At 50.7% G+C, this 25,564-nt stretch overlaps 1 protein-coding gene across 10 annotated transcripts; it reads right to left on the bottom strand.

The window, feature by feature from the left end:
• Positions 1-767: 767 nt before the first annotated feature.
• LOC141424756 (uncharacterized) lies at positions 768-25,564 on the bottom strand. Of its 10 annotated transcripts, none has more exons than XM_074078518.1 (7): positions 24,763-25,436; positions 24,126-24,190; positions 16,747-16,889; positions 14,726-16,383; positions 12,122-12,218; positions 11,560-11,654; positions 10,397-10,873 (listed from the first exon to the last, which is right to left on the bottom strand). In XM_074078518.1, exons 1-4 carry the CDS (start codon positions 24,989-24,991, stop codon positions 16,278-16,280), a joined length of 543 nt encoding a protein of 180 aa, XP_073934619.1. In that variant the 5' UTR covers positions 24,992-25,436; the 3' UTR covers positions 10,397-10,873; positions 11,560-11,654; positions 12,122-12,218; positions 14,726-16,277. The 10 variants fall into 10 exon arrangements, 8 of the variants coding, with proteins under 8 accessions (XP_073934621.1, XP_073934616.1, XP_073934619.1 ...); XM_074078517.1 differs by having other exon boundaries at positions 16,751-16,889; positions 24,763-25,425; XM_074078520.1 differs by lacking the exons at positions 10,397-10,873; positions 14,726-16,383 and adding an exon at positions 768-1,100 and having other exon boundaries at positions 16,751-16,889; positions 24,763-25,548.

The raw sequence follows: 25,564 nt of genomic DNA, 5'->3' as shown, positions 1-25,564 counted from the left end.
CTGCGCGCCGGTCCTCTCCAGCTTCCATACCCACTAGGGGCAGACAGTTTAGCACCATGGCCATGTGGGTTGCACCCGCAGCTAATGGAATAGAGAGTACCCCTTTTCTAGGAAGGTTCACCCGCTACTGCGTGCAGGAGCGAGGGAAGTGACCACACCGATCAAAAGTGGAAATCTTAGATGAGAACGAGATGAAGGGAACCAGAAGGCCAGGGTTGAGTGCGACAGAAGGGGTGGGAAGAGGACTGGTCGCCCAAGAGGTCCTGGCCAGCCTAGCCGCGCAGGGAGAGCCGGGAGCTGGGTGGGCGGGGTAGAGCGGGCGCCACCAGGCGTGGCGCAGGGAACAGAGCAGAATGAAATGCAGATGCAAAACGTGCTCGTAAGAGTTTCCTCTCTCTCCCCATCTGCCAAAGCCGAGATTTTAATCTTTAATCCATGAGCAATCAGCGAGCAGCGGCGAATGGCACATTACAGATGTTTTACTGTCGCGGGCGCTCACAGCTTCCGCGCTCCGCACAGGCGCGCCGGGAGCCCCCGCCCCTCCCCCATCTCTTTACTCCGCCCCTCCCCAGATTCCATTTAATGACATCCCCCTCACCTGCCGCGGCAGGCAGGTAGTGGAGGTAGGAGTGGGGAGCAGGGCCTTTAACCCTTTCCTACAGGAAGTGGGACTCCACGAGTGGGGGTACACACAGTGGCACTGGAGAAGGTGGGGGGGGCGGGCGTGGGGGAATGACCCACTGGCGGGTCCAGGTTGAGGGGAACAGAGGACTGGGGCATTGAGTGTCCTGATAGCTGAACACTTTACTCCTCCCCCTCCAAATATCCTTCCAGGACCGGGGAGTCGGGAAGGAGTCGGGGGCCGCTGGCAGTTCCTGCGATTAGCACTCCAGATGTTCAGCTGAGTTGGGGCTCTGCTTCCAGATGTTGGGCACCTCTGTTCTTATGTGTGGGGCCGCCAACCCCTCTGCATGATGAAGTAAGAGGGTGCTGTAGTGGCCAGATCTGGAGGTCCTAGGAAATTCTGATGGGGAGGAGTCTGGAGCAGCTGATAAAAATCTCCCGGGGTAGTGGGGGTGGGGGCAAGGGAGTTCCATTCTCTGTAAAATAGAGGGAGAGAAGGGGAACATTAAACATAGGAGGTAAGATGAAAAGCCCAGGAATGTGACTCTGGAGTCCTTATCAGGCCCTGAGTCCAATTTGCTCCTCTAGCTACAGGATCCCCAAAAGCTCCAGGGATATATTCTCCAGCTCAGAAATCCTTAGCAACGATCCCAGTTTGCAAAGTTACAGTTGCATTATTGGACTAGTATGTGTCACTTCCACTAGTGCACAAGTTCCATGAGGTCAACATGTTTCTGCACTCTTCGTGTTCCCTGGGTCTAGCACCCAGCCTGGCACACAGCAGGTATTGAATGCCTACTTGTTGACTGAATGAACTCTTGCAACCTGCTGTAGTCTTGGTTTTCTTTTGCCACAATCAGTGAAGTCGGGCCATGCATCCCAGCACAAAAGCAAGCACATCCAATCTCCCTCCATCAAAACTCCAGCCAACCAGCCAACAGCCCTCCTCTCTCTAGGTAACAACCCATTTTTCCCCCAATCTCCTTAGTGGATCTTTCCCATTAGATGGACAGGATCCTAGGGCCAGAGTAGACAGTAAACCAGGGCTCCTTTAGCCAATTGCTTTCTCTTCCAGGACCCAGAAGCTAGGCCTCTCTGACTTCGCCTTCACCCCCACCCCTTGGACACCCTTCACCATGACTCTTCCTGTAGGTATGGCACACTATAAGCCTCTTTTGGTTCCCTAACCTAGTAGTTTCAAATGTACCCCAGTGCCAACCCAGCCCCAAACTGGTCTAAAACTCCACTTCACTAACCAGGGTGTATCCCCATTCCCCACCACAAATAACTTCGGGTCTTCTGAGGGAGAAGAAATAACAGATATAAATAAATAAATAAATAAATAAAAGGAGGTAGAGACTGACAAAAATGCTGAAAGGTAGACCGAGGAAAACAGAGATCCACGGTAGAGGTCAGGGTAGAGAATGGCAGAGACATCCTCTACTGAGACAGAGGGGCCACATGGAAGAGGGAGAAACACTGATTGGCTGAGGCAGCAGAGTAGAGGCCTGGGCAGATGGACGCATGCAGAAAGAGGAACGGGAGGCTGAAGGGTCGGGCAAGAGGAGAGACCCGCATTCCGGGGGGGGAGACCCGCCAGGGCCGCGGGCCGGGGCGGCGCGAAGCTGGCCGGGAGCCCGGCGCTGCCCAGCCGCGGTCGGCCGGCCGCCGTCTGTCGGAAGCCGCCCGAGGCCTAGGCCGCCGGGTCCACAGGCGGCCCTGAGAGGCGGCGGCGGCGGTGAGGGAAGCCGGAGCGATAGGCAGCGGAGCCGCGTGTGTGTTTTTATTATTATTATTTCTGATTAAAGAGGAATTCATCTCGTATCTGCCTCCTGCCAGGGGCCGAGGCGCCGCCATTGGGGTTAACGGTGCGGAAGAATACAAAAAAATTTCATTGAGGAGGATTATAAAAGTTACTAGCTGGAACATTAACAGAAGAGTAACTTGTAAAAAATGCAATATTACAATATTCACAAGGACGGCAGAGCGTGGTAAAGCTATAAAATTCAACATTAAAATCTTCCACAGCCTAGATAACCTAGTTAACAAACATGGTATTGGAACTACTTTTCTGTTAGGGCTGAGGGATACGAGCCGGGGGCTGATCACACCTCCGCGGCGGGAGGGCGGGGGCGTGGTGGCCCTGGGCTAGCCCCGCCCCTGGCCCGCCTCAGCCTCCTCCCCAGGAAAATGGGCATAACCCACACCCTGTGCTGGGGAATGCTTGAGGAAGCACTTCTAAACCTCAGATAGGGCCCATACTTGTGGGGCTATTTTTTTTTTTATGTAAGTACTGATTAAAGCAGAGAATTCAGCAGGATTTAGACCTGCTGAACAGGATTTACACTTCTGTAACTGCAGGCTGTGTGCATAAAATGCATTAAAGGATTCTGTGCGTGTAGTCAGAGTGAGATGTGTGTGGGCACAGGATTGTGTACTTGGGGTCTTTATGTATGTGCATATTAATTGAGAACGTATGCATGGTACGTCAATGTAGCTAGGGTTGCAGGGCATGCTGTTTTGGGAGGAAGGGTCTGCAGCCGCGCAGTATGTATAAGGGAGTCTCTATGAAAGGCATATGTGTTTATGAACAGAATTTATGTGTGGGTAAGCTATATGTCTAGACAGGCAGTAGCTGGGTATATGTGTGTGCGTGGTATATTCATGTACAGTATATGTGTGTCATTGCAGGCACATTATATATTTTTGGCAAGGTATGCTTAAAAGAAAGAAAAGAGTTAAGAAAGAGTATATTGAAGGGGTGAATTTGATCAAAATACATTATATATATGTATGTAAAAATCACTGTGAAGCCCCTTTATTAATGTATGCTGATATACACAAAGGAGTATATGTTTGCATGGTTCCATGTGTATCCAGGGTATATGTATGTATCAAAGGGCATTATGTGGGTTTTTTTTGTTTTGTCAGTACTGGGATTTGAACTCAGGGCTTCATGCTTGAGAGGCAGGTGCTCTACGACTTGAGTCATTCTGCCAGCCCTGTTTTGTAATAGCCTTTTTTTTGAGATAGGGTCTCACAAAGTGGTTTCCCAAGCTAGCTTCAAACCTTGATCCTCCTGATCTCTGCCTCCCGCATAGCTAGGATTACAGGCGTGAGCCACTGGTGCCTGTCTCATTACGTGCTTGCTAACACAGGATGCTTACGCATGCAAATAGTATCAAAAGCATATATTATGTTTGCTGCATGTGCACAATATGTATCTATGCATAGATTGACTGTGCATAAGATACTATATATAAATGTGTATCTGTGTGCAGGGCATGTATACCTGTGTGCATGTACATGTGCAAAGGGGATGATTGTGGATGCACGTGTCCAGACATTTTGTGCATATTCATACATCTGTAGTGCATATGCATTTGAGCAGAATACATACATATGAAAAGTACATGTACGTGTTGTGGGATGCCAGAGTAAGCACCTGTAGACACAGTGCATCTGTTTCTATCAGGCCTCCAAGCACGTAGGAGTTAAGAGCACAACCCAGGAGGCATATTTTGGGAGACTGAACTGTATTTTGTCCTGTACTGAGTGTATGACCTTGGGCAAACAACCTAACCTCTGGCTGTCTTGATGACTGTATTTGCAAAATGGTGATAACAATACTACCTATTTCATAGAGTTGTTATTGGGGGTTAGATGCATAATTACTTGCTCTGATAGGCAGAATAATAAGTGTTCCCTAAAAATATCCAAAATCTTAGTCTTCAAAACCTATGAATATGTCATTTTCATGGTAAAAGGGATTTTGCAAATGTGATTAAGGATCTTGAGAGGAGACAATCATCCTGGGTGATCTGAGTGGGCCTAATGTCATTTGTTACAAAAATTCTTATAAAAGAAAACAGGAGTATCAGAGTCAAGGGAGATGTGAAAACAGAAACATAGATTGAAGCAATGCAGCTATGACCCAAAGAATGTGGGTGGCCTCTAAAAAAGTGGTAAAGGCAAGGAAACAAATTCTCTCCCAAAGCCTCCAAGAAGGAATTAAGACCTGCTGACCATTTAAAATTCTGAACCCAACTGGTAGCTCACACCTGTAATCCTAGCCATTTGGGAGGCTGAGATTGGGGGGATCAAGGTTTGAGGCCAGCCCAGGCAAATAGTTTGCAAGACTCCATTTCCAAATGGATTGGAGGTGTAGCTTAAGGGATAGAGTGAATGCTGTGCAAGTATAAAGACCTGAGTTCAAATACCAATCACACACACACACACACACACACACACACACACACAAATTCTGACCTGCAAAATGTAAAGATAACAAATGTGTTGCTTTAAGCCATTAAGATTTTGGTGATTTGTTACAGCAGCAATAGGAAACTTGTAATGTGCTTAGGACAGTGTCAGATATATAGCAAGTAACTTACAAGTGTTTGTAGAATGAGTTCTTTGGAGGTGATACTTGAGGCCCTAGATAGCGGAGAGCTAAATGGTCCGTCAGTTGCCAGACATGTCATCCCCATCTAAAGCTGCCTCTGGCTGCCAAGGCCTTCCAAGAGTCTGGATCCTGCCAGAGCCCGTGTTTTGTGAACATAAGCATAAACACGTGTGGCGAGGAGGTGGTATGGCACCGAATGTTCCTTCAATGTTTGCTTGCTGGTTCTTCCTTAGTCACTCACTGGGCTTGGGGCTACCTAGATACCAGGAACCTAGGCCTGTGGCTGTGGGATTTGGATCCAGGTAGAGAGTTTTTGGAAATTCTACTTCATTTGCGCTTTGGCCAGGCTTGGCAAAAGGACAAGATTGTTGTGGGGGGAAGAGAAACTTGGATGAGACTTTGGTGCCTTGAGAACAAGGGGAGTAATACATGTCCTTGTGCACAGAAAGCTACACCAGACAGACTTCAAGTCACACTCAGCCACTATTTTAGCCATATAACTCCAGCCACCAATGGGATGAGTTCTTACTCAAGGCCATGGACCTGTTTACGAGAGAGAGAGAGAGAGAGAGAGAGAGAGAGAGAGAGAGAGAGAGAGAGAGAGAGAGAGGGAGGGAGGGAGGGAGGGAGGGAGGGAGGGAGGGAGGGAGGGAGGGAGAGAGAGAGAGAGAGAGAGAGAGAGAGAGAATGAGGTGATGCAGTATGTGAACTTTGGTCACCTCACCTACAAAACGGAAATACTAATTCCTTTCTACATCCTTACAGAGAATGGAAAGAGAATTCGCTTCACATTCACGTGGCATTGTTAATAAGTGCAGGTTGCTGGAGCCAAGCACTTACGTGTATTTGGGAAAAGGCATCTCTCAGGCACCGAGCAGTGCAAGGGTATAAGTAGGAAGGGAGGATCACAAGGAATCTGAAGGATCCTTGTTGGCAGTTATCCATTTTCCTCGTCACAGAGATGACCCAGGAAGCCTCTTCTTCCATCCCAAGGGCGTCTATCTGTTCTTGAGCTGCACAGATGGGTCTGGACAAATACATGTGTACACACTTGTATACATACACTGGAGGGGTGAGTGTACACTCTTGGCAGGCTCCAGAGAGGGCTGACAGAGCATTTGGGGGGTGAGTTCGCAACAGGGTACACAAATAGATTACAGGGCTGGAGATGTAGCTCACTGGCAGAGCACATGGCTAGCATAGATGAGGCCCTGGGTTTGGTCCCCAGCACCACCACACACACACACACACACACACACACACACACACACAGAAAAAGAGAGAGAGAGAAAGAGAGAGAGAGAGAGAGAGAGAGAGAGAGAGAGAGAGAGAGAATTTAGAGTTCTTTCAGCACTGAAATGACTAAGGACCATACTTTAGAGTTAGAATACCCAGGTACTCAGATAATGCTCTCAGCTCTTCCACTTCCTAGCCAGTGTAACTCTGGGCAGCTTAACTGACCTCTCTACCTCAGCTTCCCCATCTGTACAATGGGATAATAATGGTGTGATTCATAAGGTCCTTGTGAGCACTGAAGATAGCCCAACAAATGTTACTGACCATGATCGAAGCATTCTGAGCATCTTCATTCCTTGCCTCTTCTGGAAGAGGCAGTGTGGTACTCTGGCCTGTGAGCCAGGGAACCAGGGTTAGAACTGAAGCTCCACTACTAGCTAGTTGTATGAACTTTAATCCAAATGAGCTTCACCTTCCTCATCTGTATGATGAGGTAAGTAATATCTACTTCAAAGGGATACTTCATGAAGATCAGAGTCTATAAACATGTGGCCCAAAAGCTACAGTTAGTTTTTAGCCAGGTTTGCTCAGCCTGTACTGTAAATAGGTAAGTCACACTTTTAGTGCAAAAGTTAAAACATACCACATGGCATGGTGGTGCATGCCTGTAATCCCAGCACTCCAGAGGCTAAAGCAGGGGGATTGAGAGTTTGGCCAACCTGTTAAAACACACACACACACACACACACACACACACACACTGAAATATACCAAAGAGTATACAGGGGGAAAGTCATCCTTGTATCCTTGCCTCCTTCCTTGAGATGGCCACTGTTTCAGTTTCTTCTATGTCATTCCAGAACTAGTCTATGCAGGCACAAGTGGGTATGTACAAGTATGTGTGCTTTGTTTTTCTTTTATGTGAATGGTACTTTACACGTTATTTCAGGCCTTCTTTTTCTTACTTAGTTTACCTTGTAGATCTTTATCTATCTATTTATCTCTATGTTTCATATATATATATATATATATATATAAAAACACACACACACACAACATCCTGGCACATCTGTCATTTGATCATCCTTCCAGTTAGGTTGTTAGTTTTTAAATTGTTTAAAGAGTTTCCAATGAATTTCGTATTTAAGAAACCAACAGTTCTGGTTGTCCATAAAAAAAAAATCAGACAGCTTGACATCACTGGCTCCCACTTCTGCCTGGCAATTGTCTTGCATGTGTGTGTGCGTGTGTGTGTGTGCACGTGTGTGCGCACCTGTGTGTGTGCATGTGTGTGTTGTGTGTGTGTTGAAAATTTAATCCAGAGCCTCAGCATGATAGACAACCACTGAGCTACACCCCCAGCCCTACAATAGTCTCCAAAACTGAGGAACCATGTCCTTTAAAGAGGCTTCAGGCCTTGGGTTCCATCCCTAACACTACAAAAATAAAAAATAAAGAGGCCTCCCCTCTCCACTTGCTCCAGAACCCCCATCATGTTCTCTTCCCAATGATCCCTGCCCCACAGGCATCTGCACGTGAACCCCAGGTCAGACTTACCACAGAGCATTGCAAATAATGTCTGATACCAAACAAATACTCTTTCCTCAGGAACCAGTCACCTACGGTGTCAGAGCAATCTCATTTCAGCTACTCAGGTTCTTGTACGGTGGGTTTCATGCATGCATGAGTGGAAACCCACCATACAGTGTTTAGGAAATTAGTCTTAACAGGGAGAGGAGCTACTATTCAGAGGCCTCTCATACTCACAGGCCTTCCACAGCTCTGGAAGGAAGCGGGGAATTCCTTCACATAAATCCTGGCCTATTTAACAAAATGAGGACTGATCTGCCCTCTAGACCTATACAGGTCAATTCAGTAGCCACCAGCTACAATTATATTAAACAAACCAATTTAACTAAATGAAACTTTAAAAAATCAGTTCCTAAGTCACATTTGCTATGTTTTAAGTGCTCAGTAGCCACACATGTCTAGTGGCCACCATACTGAACAGTGCAAATATAGAACACTTGCCCCATGGCTGGAAGTTCCACAGATGCACTGCTCTAGACCGTAATCTCCACAGAGGCAGGGGCTGGCTAACTCTTGTCTACTACCAAAATCCTCAGACCAAGCACAGAGCTGGCACAGAGAAGGCACTCGGTAATGTTTTTTGAATTACCAACTGAGGAAGGAAGGAATAAACCAACCAACAGCTCACAGGAAACAGCTAAGCAACCCATTGAGGCAACCTTGTGAAGGGAAATTGACAATGGACTAGGTCAAAGGGGACTTCAGTAGAATGCTGGAGACTGGCTGGGTCACCCTCAGAATGGAGGTCTAAAAAGGAAGCAGTCATTAAGGCTGGCTGAGTCAGAAACCCGTGTTAGGGGCATTTCTGCTGTTCCTTTCTATGAGGCTTTCCTTTCTTCGAGTGTGAATAAGAGCTCCTAAAACGTCCTTATGTCTGTAGGTTTAACCTGAGGAAGTCTTATTAACCCCTGGGGGTCAAGGCAGAGCAAGTTTGGCTCGTCCAGAAGCTGGCTGTGCAGCCAAGATCTTGCTGGATATAGGGAAACAATCCCTTCCCCACCTAAGGCAGAAGTTGTTCCAGGAGCTGTGGTGGCTGGGCTGATCTGTTCCCATCTGGAGAGAGAGAAGAAAGAAAGGAAGCAAGAAAGAAAGGAGGGAGGGAGGGAGAGAGGGAAGGAGGGAAGAAGTGAGGGAGAAAGGAAAGAAAGGAAGGAAGGAAGGAAGGGAAGAAAGAAAGCAAGCTCAGGACTATAATCCTAGATACCGGAGAGACAGAGATCAGGAGGATCAAGGTTCAAAACCAGCCTGGGTAAATAGTTTGAGAGACCCTATCTCATAAATAACCAATACAAAAAAGGGCTGGGGGAGTGGCTCAAATGGTAGAATGCCTGCCTAACAAGTGTGAAGCCCTGAGTTCAAACCCCAGTACCACTACTAAAGAGCAGGGGGATGAGAATCAGAATAGGACTGGAGAGGGTTATGTGTAGACCTGTATATGTGTGTGTTTGCATTTATGTGTATCTGTATGTAGTGGGAATTATGTGTGGCAGGAAGCTGTGTGTGTCCTGGGGAGTTGTGAGGAGTTGTGTGGCTCTGAAGAAGACTGCATGTGTATGGTTATGTATGGAGGGCTGTATGTATGTGTTGAGGGCTGTTTGTGTATTAGGGTGTGTGTAGTACTATGTAGGGGAGGGGGACTGTGAAGGTATTGGGGGCTGTGTATGTGTGAAGTGAGGAACTGTACACATTGGGAGGGCTATGTGTGATGGGGGCTGTGTAGTGGAGGGTTTGTGTTGTGTGTAGGTTGTGGTTTGTGTGTGTTTGCTGTGTGTGGTGAGTGAATTGCTGTGTGTGGTGGTCATGAACATGTGCTCCTATGTGCTCCTGCTTCAGTTCTTCAGGTTTCTGCATAGGGGCCCCTCGTGACCCTGACAATCAAACTGGATTCTCCCACTTTGGAAGACCTCAGTAGCCCACAATGGGATGTTCAAGCGTTTCTGTCCCAAATGGCCTTTCTTGTTTCTTAGTTCAGGCAAGAGGATGAGATAGGGGAGAGGGCAAAGACATAGCAGGACAAGCAAAGATAAGGAACAGAAAAGAGAAGGTAGGAAGACCTAACCAGGCCCTGGACAGAAAGTGGAGAGACAGTCCAGGGAGACGCTAGGGAGGAATGGGGAAGACAAGAAAGATCAAAAGGAGAGAAGTCCTGGGGAGAAAGAGAGTGATCGGTGGGATGTGGGGCAGAGGGAGCGGTGGGGGACGCAGGAACAGCGGATCAAAGGCCAGCGAGGGGGCCGCTGCGGAGGAGGGGCCCAGGCGCAGGAGGGGCTCTGCGGGGGAATTGCCGGGCGGGCGCTCCGAGCCGCGCGGCTCCCCGGGGAGACGGCAGACACTTTGCGGAGATGTTACTCCGGAGTTGGAGACGATGATAAATATGATAATTTGTATAAAATCTGAATGGGTCTTGTTTTCAGGGAGAATGCCTCGGATGATGAATGGACCCGGCTCTCAGATAGATGGCTGATAAAAAGTGTATTGGATTGTTGAGAGCGATTTTAATTCTCATTCTGTACTTGCAGGTGCCGCGGCCGCCGCGCCCGGCCTCCTCCCTCCTCCTGCCCACGGTGCGGGGCGGCCGGCGACCGGGCCGGCCTCGGCGGCTCAGGAGGCTTCTGAAATGACTGTAATTACAGAGTTATTAATTTTAAGAGGAGGGTGAGCGGGGGTTTATGATTATTAATCGAGAGCCGGCGCTCGGCGAGCGGGGCGGGGCCGGCCGCTAGCGAGCCTCGCTCGGGAGCGCAAGGGACGCACCGGGCACCTGGGCAGTTCCAAGCTGGGTGGGCTCCATGGCAGTGGCGGCGTCCAGGAACGCTTCCGACGCAGACTACAGGCCTCAAAGTCCTGCTCGCCTGCATCCGACCTGGCTGTCTAACCTCTGGTCCTGGCCATCGTATCTGCGCTGCAGAGCCTCGGGCTCCTCACCAGGGAAGCCAGTGAGTCCAAAGCTCCAGGCCCCAAGGTGCTTGCAGGGAGGAAGGTCTCTCCCCTGTTCCAGTTCCCAGCTCACACAGGTGTCTAGGAGTGCAGATGACCCAGAACCTGTGACTGGTGCAATGCAAGCTCCTTGAAAGGCATATGATCATGACAATGACATTACTGGGCAGGGGGTGGGGTGAGGAGAGCACTATTGAGCACCAGGCACAGTGCTGGGCGCTTTAAGGCTTTAATTTCCCCCAGTCAACAGGGAGAAGGTTCTCAGCCTCAGATGAAAAAACTAAAACTCAGAAGTAACTTGCCCTGGGAAGGGGGCAGTTTCACCGCTGGGATACTGCAGCTGGCACTCTGTCCCCAGTGTATACACTTCTCCTTGGCAGAAAGAGTTGGAGAGGTGGAGGGGGCTGCAAGAGAGGCATCTCCTATCTCTTAATTTACATCCATCCAGTCACCTTCATCCCCAGTGTCTGCTCTGAGTGATTTGGCATCTTGCCTAACATCCTGTCCATCTTAGGGGAAGATTTTCAAAAGACTAAGTAGGCTGCAAGCTCTGAAGGTGGACCCTTGAAAGGAGTCCATAAACAGATTTGCTCCATGGCACTTACACTTTGGAAATATCTGCTCAGCTACAATGACTGTTTTAAAGAACTCAAAGGTCATTTGGAACAAGCCATTAAGTGTGTTTAGCCAGGAAATGGTTAGACACCAGTAAGAAATGAGACTCCTTCCAAAACGCAGGCCCAGGACCCTCGTCCCCCTCAATCTACCTGAATGGGTTAATGGAAGTCAGGAATAGTCTCCATACTGCTGGATCATTCCAGAGCTTCTTCAACTTCTGTTTTTTGACAAAGGCAACTCTCACCTAAGAAAGAAAAAGAAAGACTTCATTCAGGTCTGCAGAAAGGAGGGCTGTGGGGCAGTTCTGAGATGGGGGAGAGGTCAGCCTTCTGGCCTCAGTAAGGTCAGTTCAGTGGACAGTCATACTGCCTGTTCTGTGGACTCAAGAACCTGTAGAGAGGATGGACTCATGGTGGGGTCCTCTGTATCCCTCTGCAGTTCCCAGGGGACCTTGGCCAGTTTTATGAGGGATCTGCATGGGAGAGGCATCAGGAAAGTTTCAGGGGCTCTTGTTTGTGACTGGCATTGAGGATCAGGCCCTTTGGGGCCTGATCAGAGGCTGAACCCAGCTTGAATAGGGCATAGAGGGAGCGAAGCCTCCCCTATATTGAGGCTGCAAGCCCGGAAGCTGAAGAAGCCAGGGGTACCTCAGAGAGGGACAGGGCCTAGTTCAGGAAATTACTCTCCTAACACTGCATTACAGGCTCTGACCTTCCTGAAGAGCTGGTGAGGGCTAGTGGTCCTGCAGTCTCACAGTCTTGGATGGCCTGGTCACAGGAGTTAACTTGAGTTCCTAGATTTAGGCACCCTAGGCAGAGGAGAGAGATCAGGGACTGGCATGAGAATCTGGAAGGGAGAGGGGAGGGCCATTCCTAGGTTTCGCCAAGAGACAGTTCCTAAAGAGTCCTCTCAGCCACAGCCAGGATACATTCTTCCCTCTGACTTCCTTTTGGGGACCAGAATTTCTAGCATTGTAAGGCTTATGACTGTGGTTTAAGGAAGTGGTATCTGGGTACAGAGCCTGCCTTGCTAGCCGCTCATTGCGTGACTGAAGAAAAGTTATTAAAACTCTTTGTGCGTCAGTTTCCTCATTCGTAAAGTAGAATTAATAAGAGTAGGTGAAGATTAAAGGAATTATTGGATATATCACACTCAGAACAGTGCCTGACATGCAGTGAGCCCTCAGGCATGTTAGGTGTTTTTCTTGTTATTATCACTAACCTTGCAACAATGGGCATAAGACCACCCTTCTGGATGGACAGCTTCCCCTAAGCAACTCTATATTGACTGCTCTTTGTGCCTCAGACACCATGCAGTGTTCAATCAGTATATAAAGAAGTCTAAGACCAGGCATGGTGGTGCATTTCTATAATCCCAGCTACTCAGAGGCTGAGGCAGGAAGATCTGGGATTTGATACCAGCCTGGACAACATAGTGAGCCCTCCATCCTTCCTCAGAGGCTGAGGTGGAGGTAGGAAATGATATAACACAGCCAAGCATTTATGTGCCAGGTATATATTAACTTATTTAACCCAACCAACAATTCTTTAAGGTAGACTTTTTTTTTTTTTTGAGATAGGGTCTCTCTATAGCTCAGGCTAGCCTCAAACCAATACTCCTGCCTCAGCCTCCCAAAGTAAGGTAGAAATTCTTGTCCTTTTTTTTCCACATGTGAATATTTATGCACAGTGTTTTTAAGAGATTCTCCTAAAGTTACATAGCTGATACATTTACTGTTTGAGAAAAGTGAAGTGCATCTCAGGATAACTGGCTCCATTTCCCACTCTTAGTTCCACTTTCTCTGATGTTTTGGGATTAGTGGTTTTCCCCTTAGGCCTTAGGATGTCATTGGGGGATTTTATACAGGGGAGTGAAAAGATGTGTTTTGGAGTGGGGGGAGAATGTTCTGGAGGTATAGGCAATGGGCTGGAAGTAGAGAGAGCACAGAAATTGGGTAATGGTCTCTGCAAGATGTGACATCTCAAAGCAAAACACTCTGAGGGCCTGTCCTCTTCACTAGTGTGCATTGTTCTATGAGACTGGTAAATGGTACATGAGGTAGGGAGAAAAATGTGGCCCTGACATGACTGACACACAGGTTTCCACTTGGACAACCACTAGAGGGGAAGTTTGCAAGAGGGGTGGGGATGCATCTGAGTTGAGATGAAAATTACCCAGGAACCTAAGAGGACCTTAACTCAGCATCTCACCCCAACACACATGCACACACACACACGCACACACACACACGCGCACACACACACACGCACACACACACACATGCACACACACACATGCACACACACACGCACACACACACACGCACACACACACACACGCACACACACACACGCACACACACTTCCAATCTGAATCTGTGACCATCCTGTCTCCACCTCTCACATCTAGCCTCTCACATCTCCCTCAGATTTGTCTGCTTTGAGACTTCACATATTTTCTTGCAGAGACAATTACCTGGTTTCTGTGACTCTCTCTACCTCTGGCCCATTGCCTATACCAGAATGTTCTTCCCCCTCCAAATCAGTTCTTTTCACTCCACTATATAAAATCCCTCAGTGGCACCCTAAGGCCTAAAGGGGAAAATCAAAACTCCTTAGCAAAAGTGCTCCTCCATCCAGGTCCTGCCTCATTGCCCTAGCCTTACCCCCTAACCCCCATATTGGCTTCACAGATTCTTTTTTAGTTCCCCAACTAGGTGGCTGTTGTCACCTCCCCAGTGCTCCTTTTCTCTTGATGCTTCTTCTGCCCAGGGAATATGTCACCCACGTATCACCTGCATTTAGGGTACATCCAAGTACCTTGCTAGACCACATCCCTTTTATCTAGTGTTCCTGAGACACTCAGTTGTGTTTCCTTGTATTCCAGTCACATCTTGACACTTTCTAGAGTTTTTCTTTGCCACCAGGTGATGTCACCCTTCAAGAGGGCCAGCGTGGAATTTACCTCCGTGTGCCCAGCACAATGTAGATCCAGGATGACTGGCTACCTGGGACCCTGCCTTTGGCACTTAGCACAGCTCAGTCCTGCCTCCTTACTCTCCCCAGCCCAGAGAATTCAGGTTGTAGGTCTCAATTGAGCCTGTCTCCCTACAGAAGTAGGAACTGACTAAGCTGCCCATCTCTTTCCTAAAGGGCTGTTTTTTTCCCCACTTTACTCCAGCTCCATGACTGATGGTCCAGGTAGAGGAGCAGGACAGAGAGAAAGAGTGGAGTGGGTTTCATCCCATCTGCTGACCCAGAAGCTCAAAGGTGTTTGTCTTCAAAGGTGCTGTCTGGGATGCCTTTCTCTCCTTACCCTTGGTCCCGTCACCACCTGTACAAAGGTCTCCAGACAGCCTGCTGGGGTCTCAGTCTTTAGTGTAGTGTCCTGGGGGCGCCAAAGCACAGGGGCCCACAATGATGAGGCAGGAAAAGGGGCACTCCCACTCCTATCCACGCGCAGCCCTCGACAGGCTGGAGAGAAGATGCTCCCCTCCCCCAACAGCCTCAGGCCCTGCTTTCCCCTGCAGGCCACATACCACTTTTCCTTCCTGTCCTCTTCTGCACTGCACCGTTTCCGTCCCCCTCCCCCGCTGCTTTCTCCTCTACTTTCCTTTCTCCTCCCGCCCTTTGGCCTGGGCAGTCTCTGCTGAACCAGGCCCTGTGAGCAGGTGGAATCTGCGCGGTGCCTCACTGTGGTCCCTTGGAGGCGGCTCAGGAAATGCGCCCTCCGCTGGCGCCGGGTCGCGGTTCTCGCTGCGGTTTTTTCTCTTCAGCTGTGGACGGGCGCGCCTGCCTGGGCTCTGGAAACCCGAGGCTGGGAAGTTCTCCTAGGGCCTACTGGACGGTGAGGGATCTAAGCTGGGGGTCTCCGCTAAGTGGCCTCAACCCTCCCACCCTGGTTCCCCACACACACCCCCAGAATAGAGAGTCCCAGGCACCCAATGCAGCGCCCCAGAAAGAGCCCTGCTTCTTTTTGTCTACCCATTCCCTACCCCGCCACAGACCCAGGATGACATCCCCCATACAAATACCAAAGATGCTTCTGTGCGCCCCGCGCGCAGGAGTCAACTCGGACGCAGTCCAATTCTGCGTGGGACCCCATCTAGAGCCCCGAGTGCGTAGACCGAGCTCCCCGTCCCGGTCTCCCGGGTCTGCGCCCACTGAGTGAACCCTGGCCTCCGCGGGGCGTGCTTTCACTGCTGCGCTTTGCGGGGGAGTGCATCAACAAAAGCTTTTGCTCTTTTGGTTTTCTTTTATTTTCTTTATTCTCTTGCACCCTCCTTGTTAGCCTCCCTCCTCGCTCTTTCTTCTCCTCTAACTTCCATCTCATTTTTCTTCTCATTCGCTTTTCTTTTTCACTCTTTCTGCCTCTCTTTTGTCTCTTTCTGTGGCTCCCTATTCTGTTTTGGCCTCTTCTTGGCCTCTGGGTACCTCTCTTTCTGTGGGTCTCCTCCCAGGGTCCCTCACTCTCCCTGGCTCCTCCGCGTCTTTCTCACTTTTTCGTTCTCCCATCGGCCCCTGTCTGGCGGGCTTGGGTCCGGCTCCCCCGCCGCGGTGATTTATTCGCTTCACCCGACGGAATCAGGTGCTGAACCGAGCCCCAGAACAAGGGAACAGATTTCTCCCAGGAAGGGTTTTCTGAACTAAACGATGCTAATTACGAGATGGGGGACGCGCCTCCCGAGGAGGGGAGGCGCACGGGGCCGAGCGCGACTGGCTAGGGGAGAGGCCCGGGTTGCGGCCCTCCCTGGGCGCTCCCTGGGAGCCTCCCCTGCGCCTCTCACCCTGACTTTCGCCCTTCCCTGGGAACTTTCCTGTCTGAGTTAACTATTAACCGCTGGCAAGAAGCAATTTTCTTCGGAATTTCAGCGATTTCCTTTTCGCGGTGGAGGCAGGTTAACATGCAAACGGTGAGATGCTCGGCTTGAGTCTGCGCGCAGCGAGGATACGTCTGCCTCTCCAAACAATGTCCTGTGGGACAGCGGAAAACTACAGCCCAGGCCCCCCACCACTGCTTGCGCACTAAGCCGTGACCCAGACAGCGCCCGGCCCGTGTCCCGAGCGAAGGTGGAAAAAGCCCAGCGGTCGGGCTCGGGGCGGGATTGACGGTAGGGGAGGGAAAGGAGAGCTTAACCCTAACTAGCCAGGAACCCCAGACTTTCGTCTCCTATGGGCGACACTAGGAGCCCACGATCAACACAGATGGCCAAGTTCCTGCTCCAAACCTTGCATACAGGGACGCTCATAAGGCATAGATCAACTCTGGGGAAGTCCAGCAATCCCTCACGTCCTCCCTCTTTGCCACTTCCAGCACCCCAGAGCCCACACACGTACACACCCGGCTCTGGCTTGGGACCACTGCAAACTTTGTCAAACTTGAACCGCTGGGCACGAACTCCTAGCCTTTTCCTCCTTTCCTCTCTTGGCTGGCCAGCTCTTCTTGATGCAGACAGGGAGAAGGTTCTTCCCACCAAGTCCTGGGAGAGGAAAGTTTCCGAAAGTGGGGAGCTCTTGCCTGGCTGGGACATTGGCCCTGACCACTCACAAGGCTGCTGGATACTGGATGCATTTCTCATTGAAAGGCATGGGTTGCTGCCAGGGCCAGGTTTGGCAGGACCCTGGCAGCTTCCCCCAAGCGTCCCAAATCAGTCTTCCCAAGGCACCTACCACCAGCACCTGGCTGTTAGGTGGTGGCCAGATTGGAGTCCCTGGCCTAGCCATCCTCTCCCCATTCAGTCTTTCTAGCTTATTCCCCACAACCCTTGCCTTGAGTTAGGTCTCTCCTTGCCTGACACACTGTCTCTATCTCTGGCAGGGCTGCCTCTATCTCTCTCTGTCTCTGTCTCTCTTGTTTGTTTCAAGGCGCGGACACTGATTGCGCCTTATGAAGTTCTAACTGGTTTTGTGTCAGGAAGATCTTTCTCGCTGCTACCCAGCCTGGCGTGACGGATTAAACATCAACTAGTTAAATAAAAATTAATATCAACTGCCTCCTAACTTCTAATGTCATGTTGTTTATAACTAATGAACTGATTAGGGGATAAACACATCACGGAGACATTCAGCTCTCCTGCCTCAGCTGGGCTGCTGCCTGGTGCCCACTCCCTGGCCTGGCTTACCAGCTGCCAGGCCAAGGGGAGGGTGAGGGCTGGGGGCAGGGCAGGCTACAGGAGTTAGGAGTTCCCTGGAGCTTTCTCCTCTGCCTGCCTAGATCTTTTTCTCCTCCTTTCTCTCTTTCTCTTCCTTTTTTCAGTCTCTCCTTTCCCCCACTTTCCTTTATGTCTGTTGTTTTCTTCCTTTCCTTCCCCTTCTTTCCTTCCCTATCCTACTGTCCTTTGCTTCTCTGCCTCTGTCATCAGGCTGTTCCTGGTGTTCTCTCTCTCTCTCTCTCTCTCTCTCTCTCTCTCTCTCTCTCTCTCTATCTCTATCTCTCTCCCCTCTCTTCAGTCTGAGCATTGACACCCTTCCTCTCTGGGTTTCTCTTTTCCTTTATTCTATCAAGTTTCTGCTTCTCTTTTTCCTCTTCCTCCTTATTTGGAATAACTCCTCCCTGGCCAATGTAGAGTACAGTGATTGCCAGTGTCCTGTGACTGGACTTCTGCCCTGCTACAAAGCAAGGCAAAGCTTGTCAGCACTGAGATACACGCACCTAGCTATTTAAGAGAAAAGGAAAAGAGCTAAAATAAGTGTGGCTGCATTTTCTGTATCTCTTCTACTCAGTCTGGAATGGGAGTAAGGAAATAAAGGAAATAAAAATGATTTTTTAGACTTTCACCTTTCCTCTTGTCCCAGAAGCAATTAACAAAAGTTCAAGTGCTAAATTTAATTTCAGGAAAAGAAAAACTGCTCTGGTGTCTTTCCTCCAGGGACTTCAGAACCCTCACCAGCCAGCCCCAGCCTGACCTGAGCAGTCTCCTCCTACAGCGCCTTTTTCCTAAAGATACTTAAACCAAATTACAATTGTCATCATGACAACAATAAGGCAGAAAGGCAAGTAATCACAGTCCCAACCCTGGTGATTTTTTCCCCCCTAAGAAGCCACAACATTTAAACTTGGTTTGCCCTGGACCGCAGGGTCTGACAAGACAATAACAACAGAAAAAGCTTTTAAAACCAATTTAGCACATGTGAAAATGTAATTCTAATGAAGAATCAATAGGCTGGCGGATCATTTTTCCTGGGACTCCTTGGAGAACCTGAAAGAGACTTTCAATCAATGGGGTGGGCAATGAGCAAAAGGGCCCGAGAGACAGTGTGGGACAGGGATGAGGGCCAGGAGACAAAGAGAGGCAGAGCCTGAGGGAGGTGACTGAAGGGAGACTGAAGTAGTGCTGGACTCTGGCTGGCATCATTTTGCAGGTGTCTGGAGGAACAGTGTCAGAGCAAAAAGCTAAGTTTGCTTCCTCTTCTTGGCCCCTTGGTAGGCCACAGGCTACTTAACACAATGACCTCAGATACCTTCCCCAAGGCACAGACACTGGCCCTGGCACTGCCCCAACTCTGAGACCTGTGTTCAGGTAACTATGACCAGCTGGCTCAAGAGCGGAAAGGGACACCAAGCTGAATATGTGTGTCCCCAGTTCAAAACAATTGGTTCCCTTCTTATGTGTGTTTGGGACATTAGGTTTCAGTTCCTGCTTCTGATGATACACGAGCAAGTACATCGGCTGTACGTGTGGTCAGCCTTCACATTTTATAAATTTTTCACACACTTATTATCTCCCCAGAAACTCATAAGATAGACAAGGATGATTATCACAGTTTAAAGAACAGGAAACAAAGCACAAAGTTGTGCACTGAAGGTGTGACTCAGCAGGTCACAACCCCATGTGTGACTGGGTGTGGTCCTGGGTGAAATCAATGTTATCATATTACATATAAGTGAAGGAGTATCCACATGACAGTTGCATTGTGTGACTGGAGTTTCATTTGTGCATATTGCTCTCCTGTCCTTGTCCTTGGAAATGTTTCTGTGTATAACAAAAGAAAAAAATATTTTTGCTTTTAAGTTTTTATGCACTTCAGTTGGAAAATCACTGCTAGAGGAAAAAAGTAACACCAATGAGATCTGATGTGTTAAAAAGTGCTGGTGGGTTAGGAGTGTGGCCCAAGTGGTAGACTGCTTACCTAGCAAGCATGAGGCCCTGAGTTCAAACCTCAATACCATAAAAACAAACTTGCTGGTAAGATGGGTGTGGGTGGGGAGAGCTAGGGATTGCTCAGTAGTAGAGTAAGAGTTTGCCTAGCATGTGCAAGGTCCTGGTTCTATTCCCAACATTGTAAAAAAAAAAAGTTGGACAGATAATAATTTGGTTTGGTCAGGGTTTGTCTGAAAGGACAGAAAGTCAGATTCTTGTAGAAGGGTTTTAAGAACTAAAGTCCAAGAAGCACGGTGCACGCAGGTTTGCTTGGGGTCCTTGTACCCCTCCCACTTGCTGTCCTAGTTGCAGAACCTTTCTAGACTGGGAAGCTCAGTGGAAGTAGATGGGGATCCCAGGAACTGACTTACCAATCACAAGAGTAGTGGACTTGAGCCCCACTCCTTGCCTTAGAGGGGTGTGTGTATCTGTGTGTATGAGGGAGAGCCCCCCCACAGGCCTCCACCTGCACACAGTAGCTTATCCAGCATTTTCCTGAACACCTTCTCAGGGTTAGTGTGTGTGAGCAAAAATATAAGAGAGAGAGGCCCAGGGAAAGTGGGTGGCAGAAAAAGTGGAACAAATGGAAGGAAGGCACGGGAACATCAGTGCTCATGAGGGGCACGTGGGGGGGGGGCAGGAGTACAAGCACATGCATATGAAAAAAGTGAGGTTCAGAATTTATGACCAAGGCGTGATTGGGAGGGCATGATGTAGGACAAAACTAACGTGGGCCTTTGATCAGGGATGAAAGCACCCGTGTGCTCACAGAGGGTGTACATCTGAAGACCCAAGAGACTGGGGTGGGGGAGCCAGAATGTGGCAGAGTCAGTGTCCATGAAGGTGGCCAAGTGAGTGTGGGAGGGGCTGGGCCCTTGAACCTTTCCCCTTGGCCTTCTCCATCTCTTCATGGGCAAGGAAGCCAGGACTTTTTCCTTTTATTCTGAATTTTTTAAAAAGAATCCAGAGGAAGAGGATTTTCAGAGCAAAGCCACAATGAGTGTATTGGTGACAAGAACCTCTGGGAACAACTGTGTGGTCTACAAAAGTTGAGGCGCATCTGTGGACATCTTAGAGACTGAACCTGAGACCCAAAAGCGTATGGCAGTTTGAGGAGCCTATGGTCCACAGAGTGGGATGGGGCGAGTAGTGGGGAAGGGGAACCGCACAAAGTTGGAGAGTAAGTGAGAGTGAGGACACCCCTAAACAGAGGCTGTACACTGAAGGGGAGCGTGAAGAGGGGGTAGGGTGACCGGGTGTGCGGGCGCGTGTACCAAGGATTAAGTGTTTGGGTGCCTCAGGCAGCGAGGGTGACGGCTTGCCTGCAGCTGGCTGGGGGCCTTGGTGCGTGTGCGCGCGTGTGCGCGGGGCGGAGGGCCCGGGGCTCCTCCGCGGGTGGCTGTGCCTCAGCGCGACCGGGTGTGTGAGCGCGGGCGCGAGCGGAGCGCACAGCCGAGGCGGCGGGCAGCCTGGATATCTGAGCCGCTCCGTCTTGGGTGGCTGCGCCCAGATCTCCTGGCGGCAGCAGCCAAGGCGAGCGAGACGCGCTGTCGGGCCGCGGAGGAGCCAGGAAGCCAGACCCAGGCCCAGGCCGCGGCGGCAGGAAGCAGAGCATGGAACAGCGCACGGGTCGGGCAGGTAAGAGACTGGAGGACCCCTCAGTGGGACAGGCCTGGGCGGGGGTAGGGAACATCTGAGAGGGATGCGAGCAGCCGAACCAAGGGACAAATTCTACTCTTTCTCCTTTCCCGGGCTTGGTACCCAGCGGGCAACTCTAAGGGCTGGGGACAGAGGTTCGGCGGACTCTCCCCACCAGTAGGGCCTCCGCTCCCGATGCCCTCTGAATCTTCTATTGAAAACTTTCCCCCTTGAAAACGTGAGATTTACAACTTCTCTTGCTCTCTTTGCAGAACTTGGCTTTTCCCTTCTGTTGGGTATTTAGGACTAACTAGATCTACCCCGCTTTCTCTCCAGGCATAAGTATTTTTGCACAACTTCCTCCAAGTTGGGCGTGTTGGGCAGGCCTTAGTTTCTAGTGGAAAGGGAGTGCATGCTTAGTGGATAGGAAACACATTCCGTGTGCATATGTGTGAGAGAGTCTTGGGTATTTGATTATGAGCACTAGTTTAAACACACCTAACATGTGTAGGGAGAAGGCCCTTTGCAAAAAATCAACAGAGGTTCAAGGGAGGCCTAGGGCAAAGGAGGTGGCAGGTGCCAGTTGACCCAGGTGGGGAGGAGAATCTGAAATCCTCTACCAAAAGACTGTGAGGGTTGTTCTCTTTTAATTTCCTTCCTCCCTGTCTCCCCCAGACTGGCCAGGTCAGCTCTGACAGCCCATTAGTGCAGGGTTGGGAAGCTAAGTACCCAAGTTTAGTTTGGGATTGGTGGGGAAGGAGAGTTAGATCAAGTTTCCAGGGTTTTCCAAATAATTTCATAGAGGTCAAGGCCTAACTCTGGGCCTTTTTTCCTCACTCCTCACCTTCCCCAAATCTCATTTCTCTCCTCCCCACTCTCGCAGCTCAAGTTCCAGTTCTTTCAGCTGATAACTCAGGTCCCCCGCACCCCCTCCCTCAGCACTGCTCTTGCTCTAGCTTCTTGGCTCAATCCCTGGGCTGTCCCCATTCTCCTCCAGGGTCTTGTCCCCACTGGGAACCTGGGACCCAGGAGTGTCAACTGTGGCCTCCTGGGCTTTTAGGGCTCTGGGCAGACCCTCCGCACCAGAGGTTTAAGTGGGGAGATCAATAGCAAACAGTTGTAATGATCTAATTAATTATGGCAAAATTAAAAGCGAGTACAAAATCAATCTCTGATGGTGTTGAAGATGGAATTCAATTGAGAGCCCATCTGTGCACCCCCTCGACCGTATAAATATGCAGCCCAAGGACAGACCTAATGGCTGGGCGGCTTTCCTGGGAACCTCTCTCCTCCTTCCTTCTTTTCCTGCACAGAGTTTCTCTTTCTCATTCTCTCTGAATCTACTTTGCCTTCAGACGCCTCCTGCCCCAGCTCCCCCTTTCTCTGTCCCCTTGGCTCTGGCTTGTGACACTCCCACGTTTCCATTTTCTTTACCGGCAGGCGCCTCTCCCTGCCTTGCAGGCTTAAGGTCCTTGAGAGGACCTGGTTTCCAGTCCCGGCAACTCTCCCTGCAGCTGCATCCCGGCCTCCTTCTCCCTCTTCCCTCCCCCTCCAGCACCTCAGAAAGGTGGAGGCAGAGCGCTTGGGGACATCCCTAAGAGGCTGCCAGGGTCCTCATTCCAAGTTAAGTGGGATATTGCAGAAGAGACTAGGGAGCTTCCCACAAACCCAGGGGCGTCAGAGCCTACCCTCGCCTGGTGGAGTAGTTTGGCTGCTCTCGGGACGCGTGGCACAGCTGCGGGAAAGACAGGCTGCATCCCCATCCCTCCTTTCCCGGATAGGGCTTGCACTCCTGGCAGGCACAGTTCGGGCAAGGGTGGAGAGGAGGTGCAGAGCTGGGCGGGAGACAGGCAGTTTTGGAGAGGAGGAAGCTGTCTTCCATTCGAGACGCCCACATCAAGCCGAGCACTGGAGTCTTCCGCCCTTCCCGCCTCCTTCTCTCTTTTCTTCTCACCGCCTCTCCAGCCTCCTGTCCTCATCTTTTCCATAGCCACCTCTGGCAAGGGCATAAATCCCTGGGGGTTCTTGTATCACCCCCTCCCCGCTAGCCCCTGCTCCCTTTTTGGCCCAGTCCGCCTAGTTCAAAATGACAATGACCGATGCGCAAGCGAGTGTACATGCCGGACTCCCGGGCGTAACCGCCGCAGCCGGGTTTGCGGAAGATGCGGGGTTTATTTAGTCTAGCCGAGCCGGTTTCTGAGCAGCGAAAATCACCCGGAAAGGGCAAGGGAACGAAGGAAGGGTAGAGAATCAGGAACTAGGTCAATTGTGATCTTTAACTATCACAGTGTATACCCCCCAGAATCATAAAAATAAGACGTTTATTTATGTCCTTCCTCTTCCTCTGCTGGCCTGCCCCAGCGGCTTTTTAGCTCCCTGTCGCTGACGCCCTATGTCTCCCTTCTGGGGCCTGGGCCCAGTCCCTGGTTTCTTTCTCCCCTTGGACACCCCTCCCTCTCCGTGGTCTGGCAACTGGATCCTCTAAGCCTGGGGGATGGAGGGTGGGGAGACACAGCCCCAAGTCCCCCGCCCTCTTTTGCCAGGCCTCTTCACCCCGTTATTAATTGTTGTGTTGACCTGAAGGATTGATTGGCGGACCCGCTGGAAGAGGCTGAGGCCTTGGCCTCAGAGCTGCCTCAGCTGAGGGCAGAGGGAGGAGGGGGAGACGCTGGATATGGGTCCTGAGCTCTTATCTCAGCCCGGGCCTGTAACATAGCTGTTTGCCTAAACACTCTTCACCACCCCTCAAACACTTTCCACATCCCCTCAATAACACTCAAACACACACACATCTCACCAAGAGATGCTCTGCCTACAAGGAGACACATTGGAAATTCTTAATTGATTTAGACATTGAAAGGGTCTTCCTCCCTTCATTAGTCAGTTTCTTGAATGTATTCGTTAGCCACGGGTCTAGACCCCATCACCAGTCTATACCTGGCAGGTGAACTCCTGGGCCTGAGGCTTCTTCCATTGGAGATTTACTTTGCACCTTTTCTTTTCTAGAAACAGTTACAGAAAGTTGAGATAAGCCTGGATGCAAGTGATCTTAAAGTCTCAAATCAAATCACTTTTTTCCAGAAAGAGACATTGCCCCAGCTCTTGGGGAATTTGGTTCAGGCTTTTTGTTTCAAGTTTTGGGAATGGACACTTCAGGGCCTGGGGAGAGTGGAGGGCAGTCACCTGGGGCGGTGCCTAATCCTCCCCAGTCCTTCTCCTGCCTACCTAAACCGTCGTCTGCGCGCACGCACACATGCACGCACCCTTACATGGCCCGCACAGCTGCAGCAATTCCCCCTGACTCGACCCAGGCCACGGGCCAACCCCCGGGCGTCCAGCTCCAGGCTGGGCGTGAGCGGACGAGGCAGGCATATACAAACCTTGGCTGGTCCCCGAGAAATCCCCTTTCCTTGAGCTTCTCCCAGTGTCGCTAGTCCCTTTCGCCCCCGTGCCCCCTCTTCCCTGGGCTCCGGTCCTTTGTTTCCAGCCTCCACGCATCTCGGCTGCCGCCACGGCGGCCCTGCCCTTCGGCCTCCCTGCCTCTGCCTCGTTGGCCGGTCTCGACCTGCCTTACCCGCTCCCGGCTCTGGCGCGCTCTCCGCCTGCAACTCATCCACACCGCTGCTGCGAGAGGAGGAAGGGAGGGCGGGCGCGCCGCGGATGGATCCGAGGCAGTAGATATGGTGTCCGCTCGCAACTCCAGGGAAACTCAGCCTGGGTGCTCCCATCAACTCCTCCTGGGTACCGCAGAGCCGCGCACCCTCGCCCGCGTTTGGTCTGTGGCTAGTCACTTTCCCTGGCATCCCCACATCTGGAGTTGCGCTCCCCTTGCCCTGCACTCCGTCTCCTTTCGGCTGCCTCTTACTGTCCCCTCCCTCCGCTATCCCCGTCGTCGCTGTGGCGGTGGCTGTTAGCGCTGGGGACGTCCCGGGTCCTCCAGCAGTGTCTCCCTAGATCACAGCCGGGTGAGCCCCGGGTCTGGGCCGGCTGAGAAGAGGGTTAATCATTACTTCCTACCAACAGTCATCCTCCCACAGAATCTTTCACCTAGGCTTGGGGAGGGAGCAGCTGGCCGGGTAGAGACTTTGGCTTTGCCCAAACCAGTCTCTTCAGGCCTTCCAGAGAGAGGTGTCTTTTCAGTGCCCTCCACATTCCCTTCACGGTCTTCCTTCCCCTCCTCTCCCCAAGGTTTCATCTGCGCTCTGGTTTTGGCAAGTTGACTGTAGGTCTCGGGCGGACCAACTCTTTGTCTGGAACCGGACCTGACGGGATTTCCTTCCCCGAGTGTCCGCCAATAGGCCAGCTCCTCCCAACGGTTTTGGCGGACTGGCAGAAGGCGACCCGGCCAGAGGCCACAATTAACCCTGCTGTTGGGA

The sequence above is a fragment of the Castor canadensis genome, chromosome 7, assembly GCF_047511655.1.
Source record: "Castor canadensis chromosome 7, mCasCan1.hap1v2, whole genome shotgun sequence".
NCBI classification, from domain to species: domain Eukaryota; kingdom Metazoa; phylum Chordata; class Mammalia; order Rodentia; family Castoridae; genus Castor; species Castor canadensis.
The sequence above is the reverse complement of the archived record's forward strand: the minus strand, read 5'-3'. Positions and strand labels throughout refer to the sequence as shown.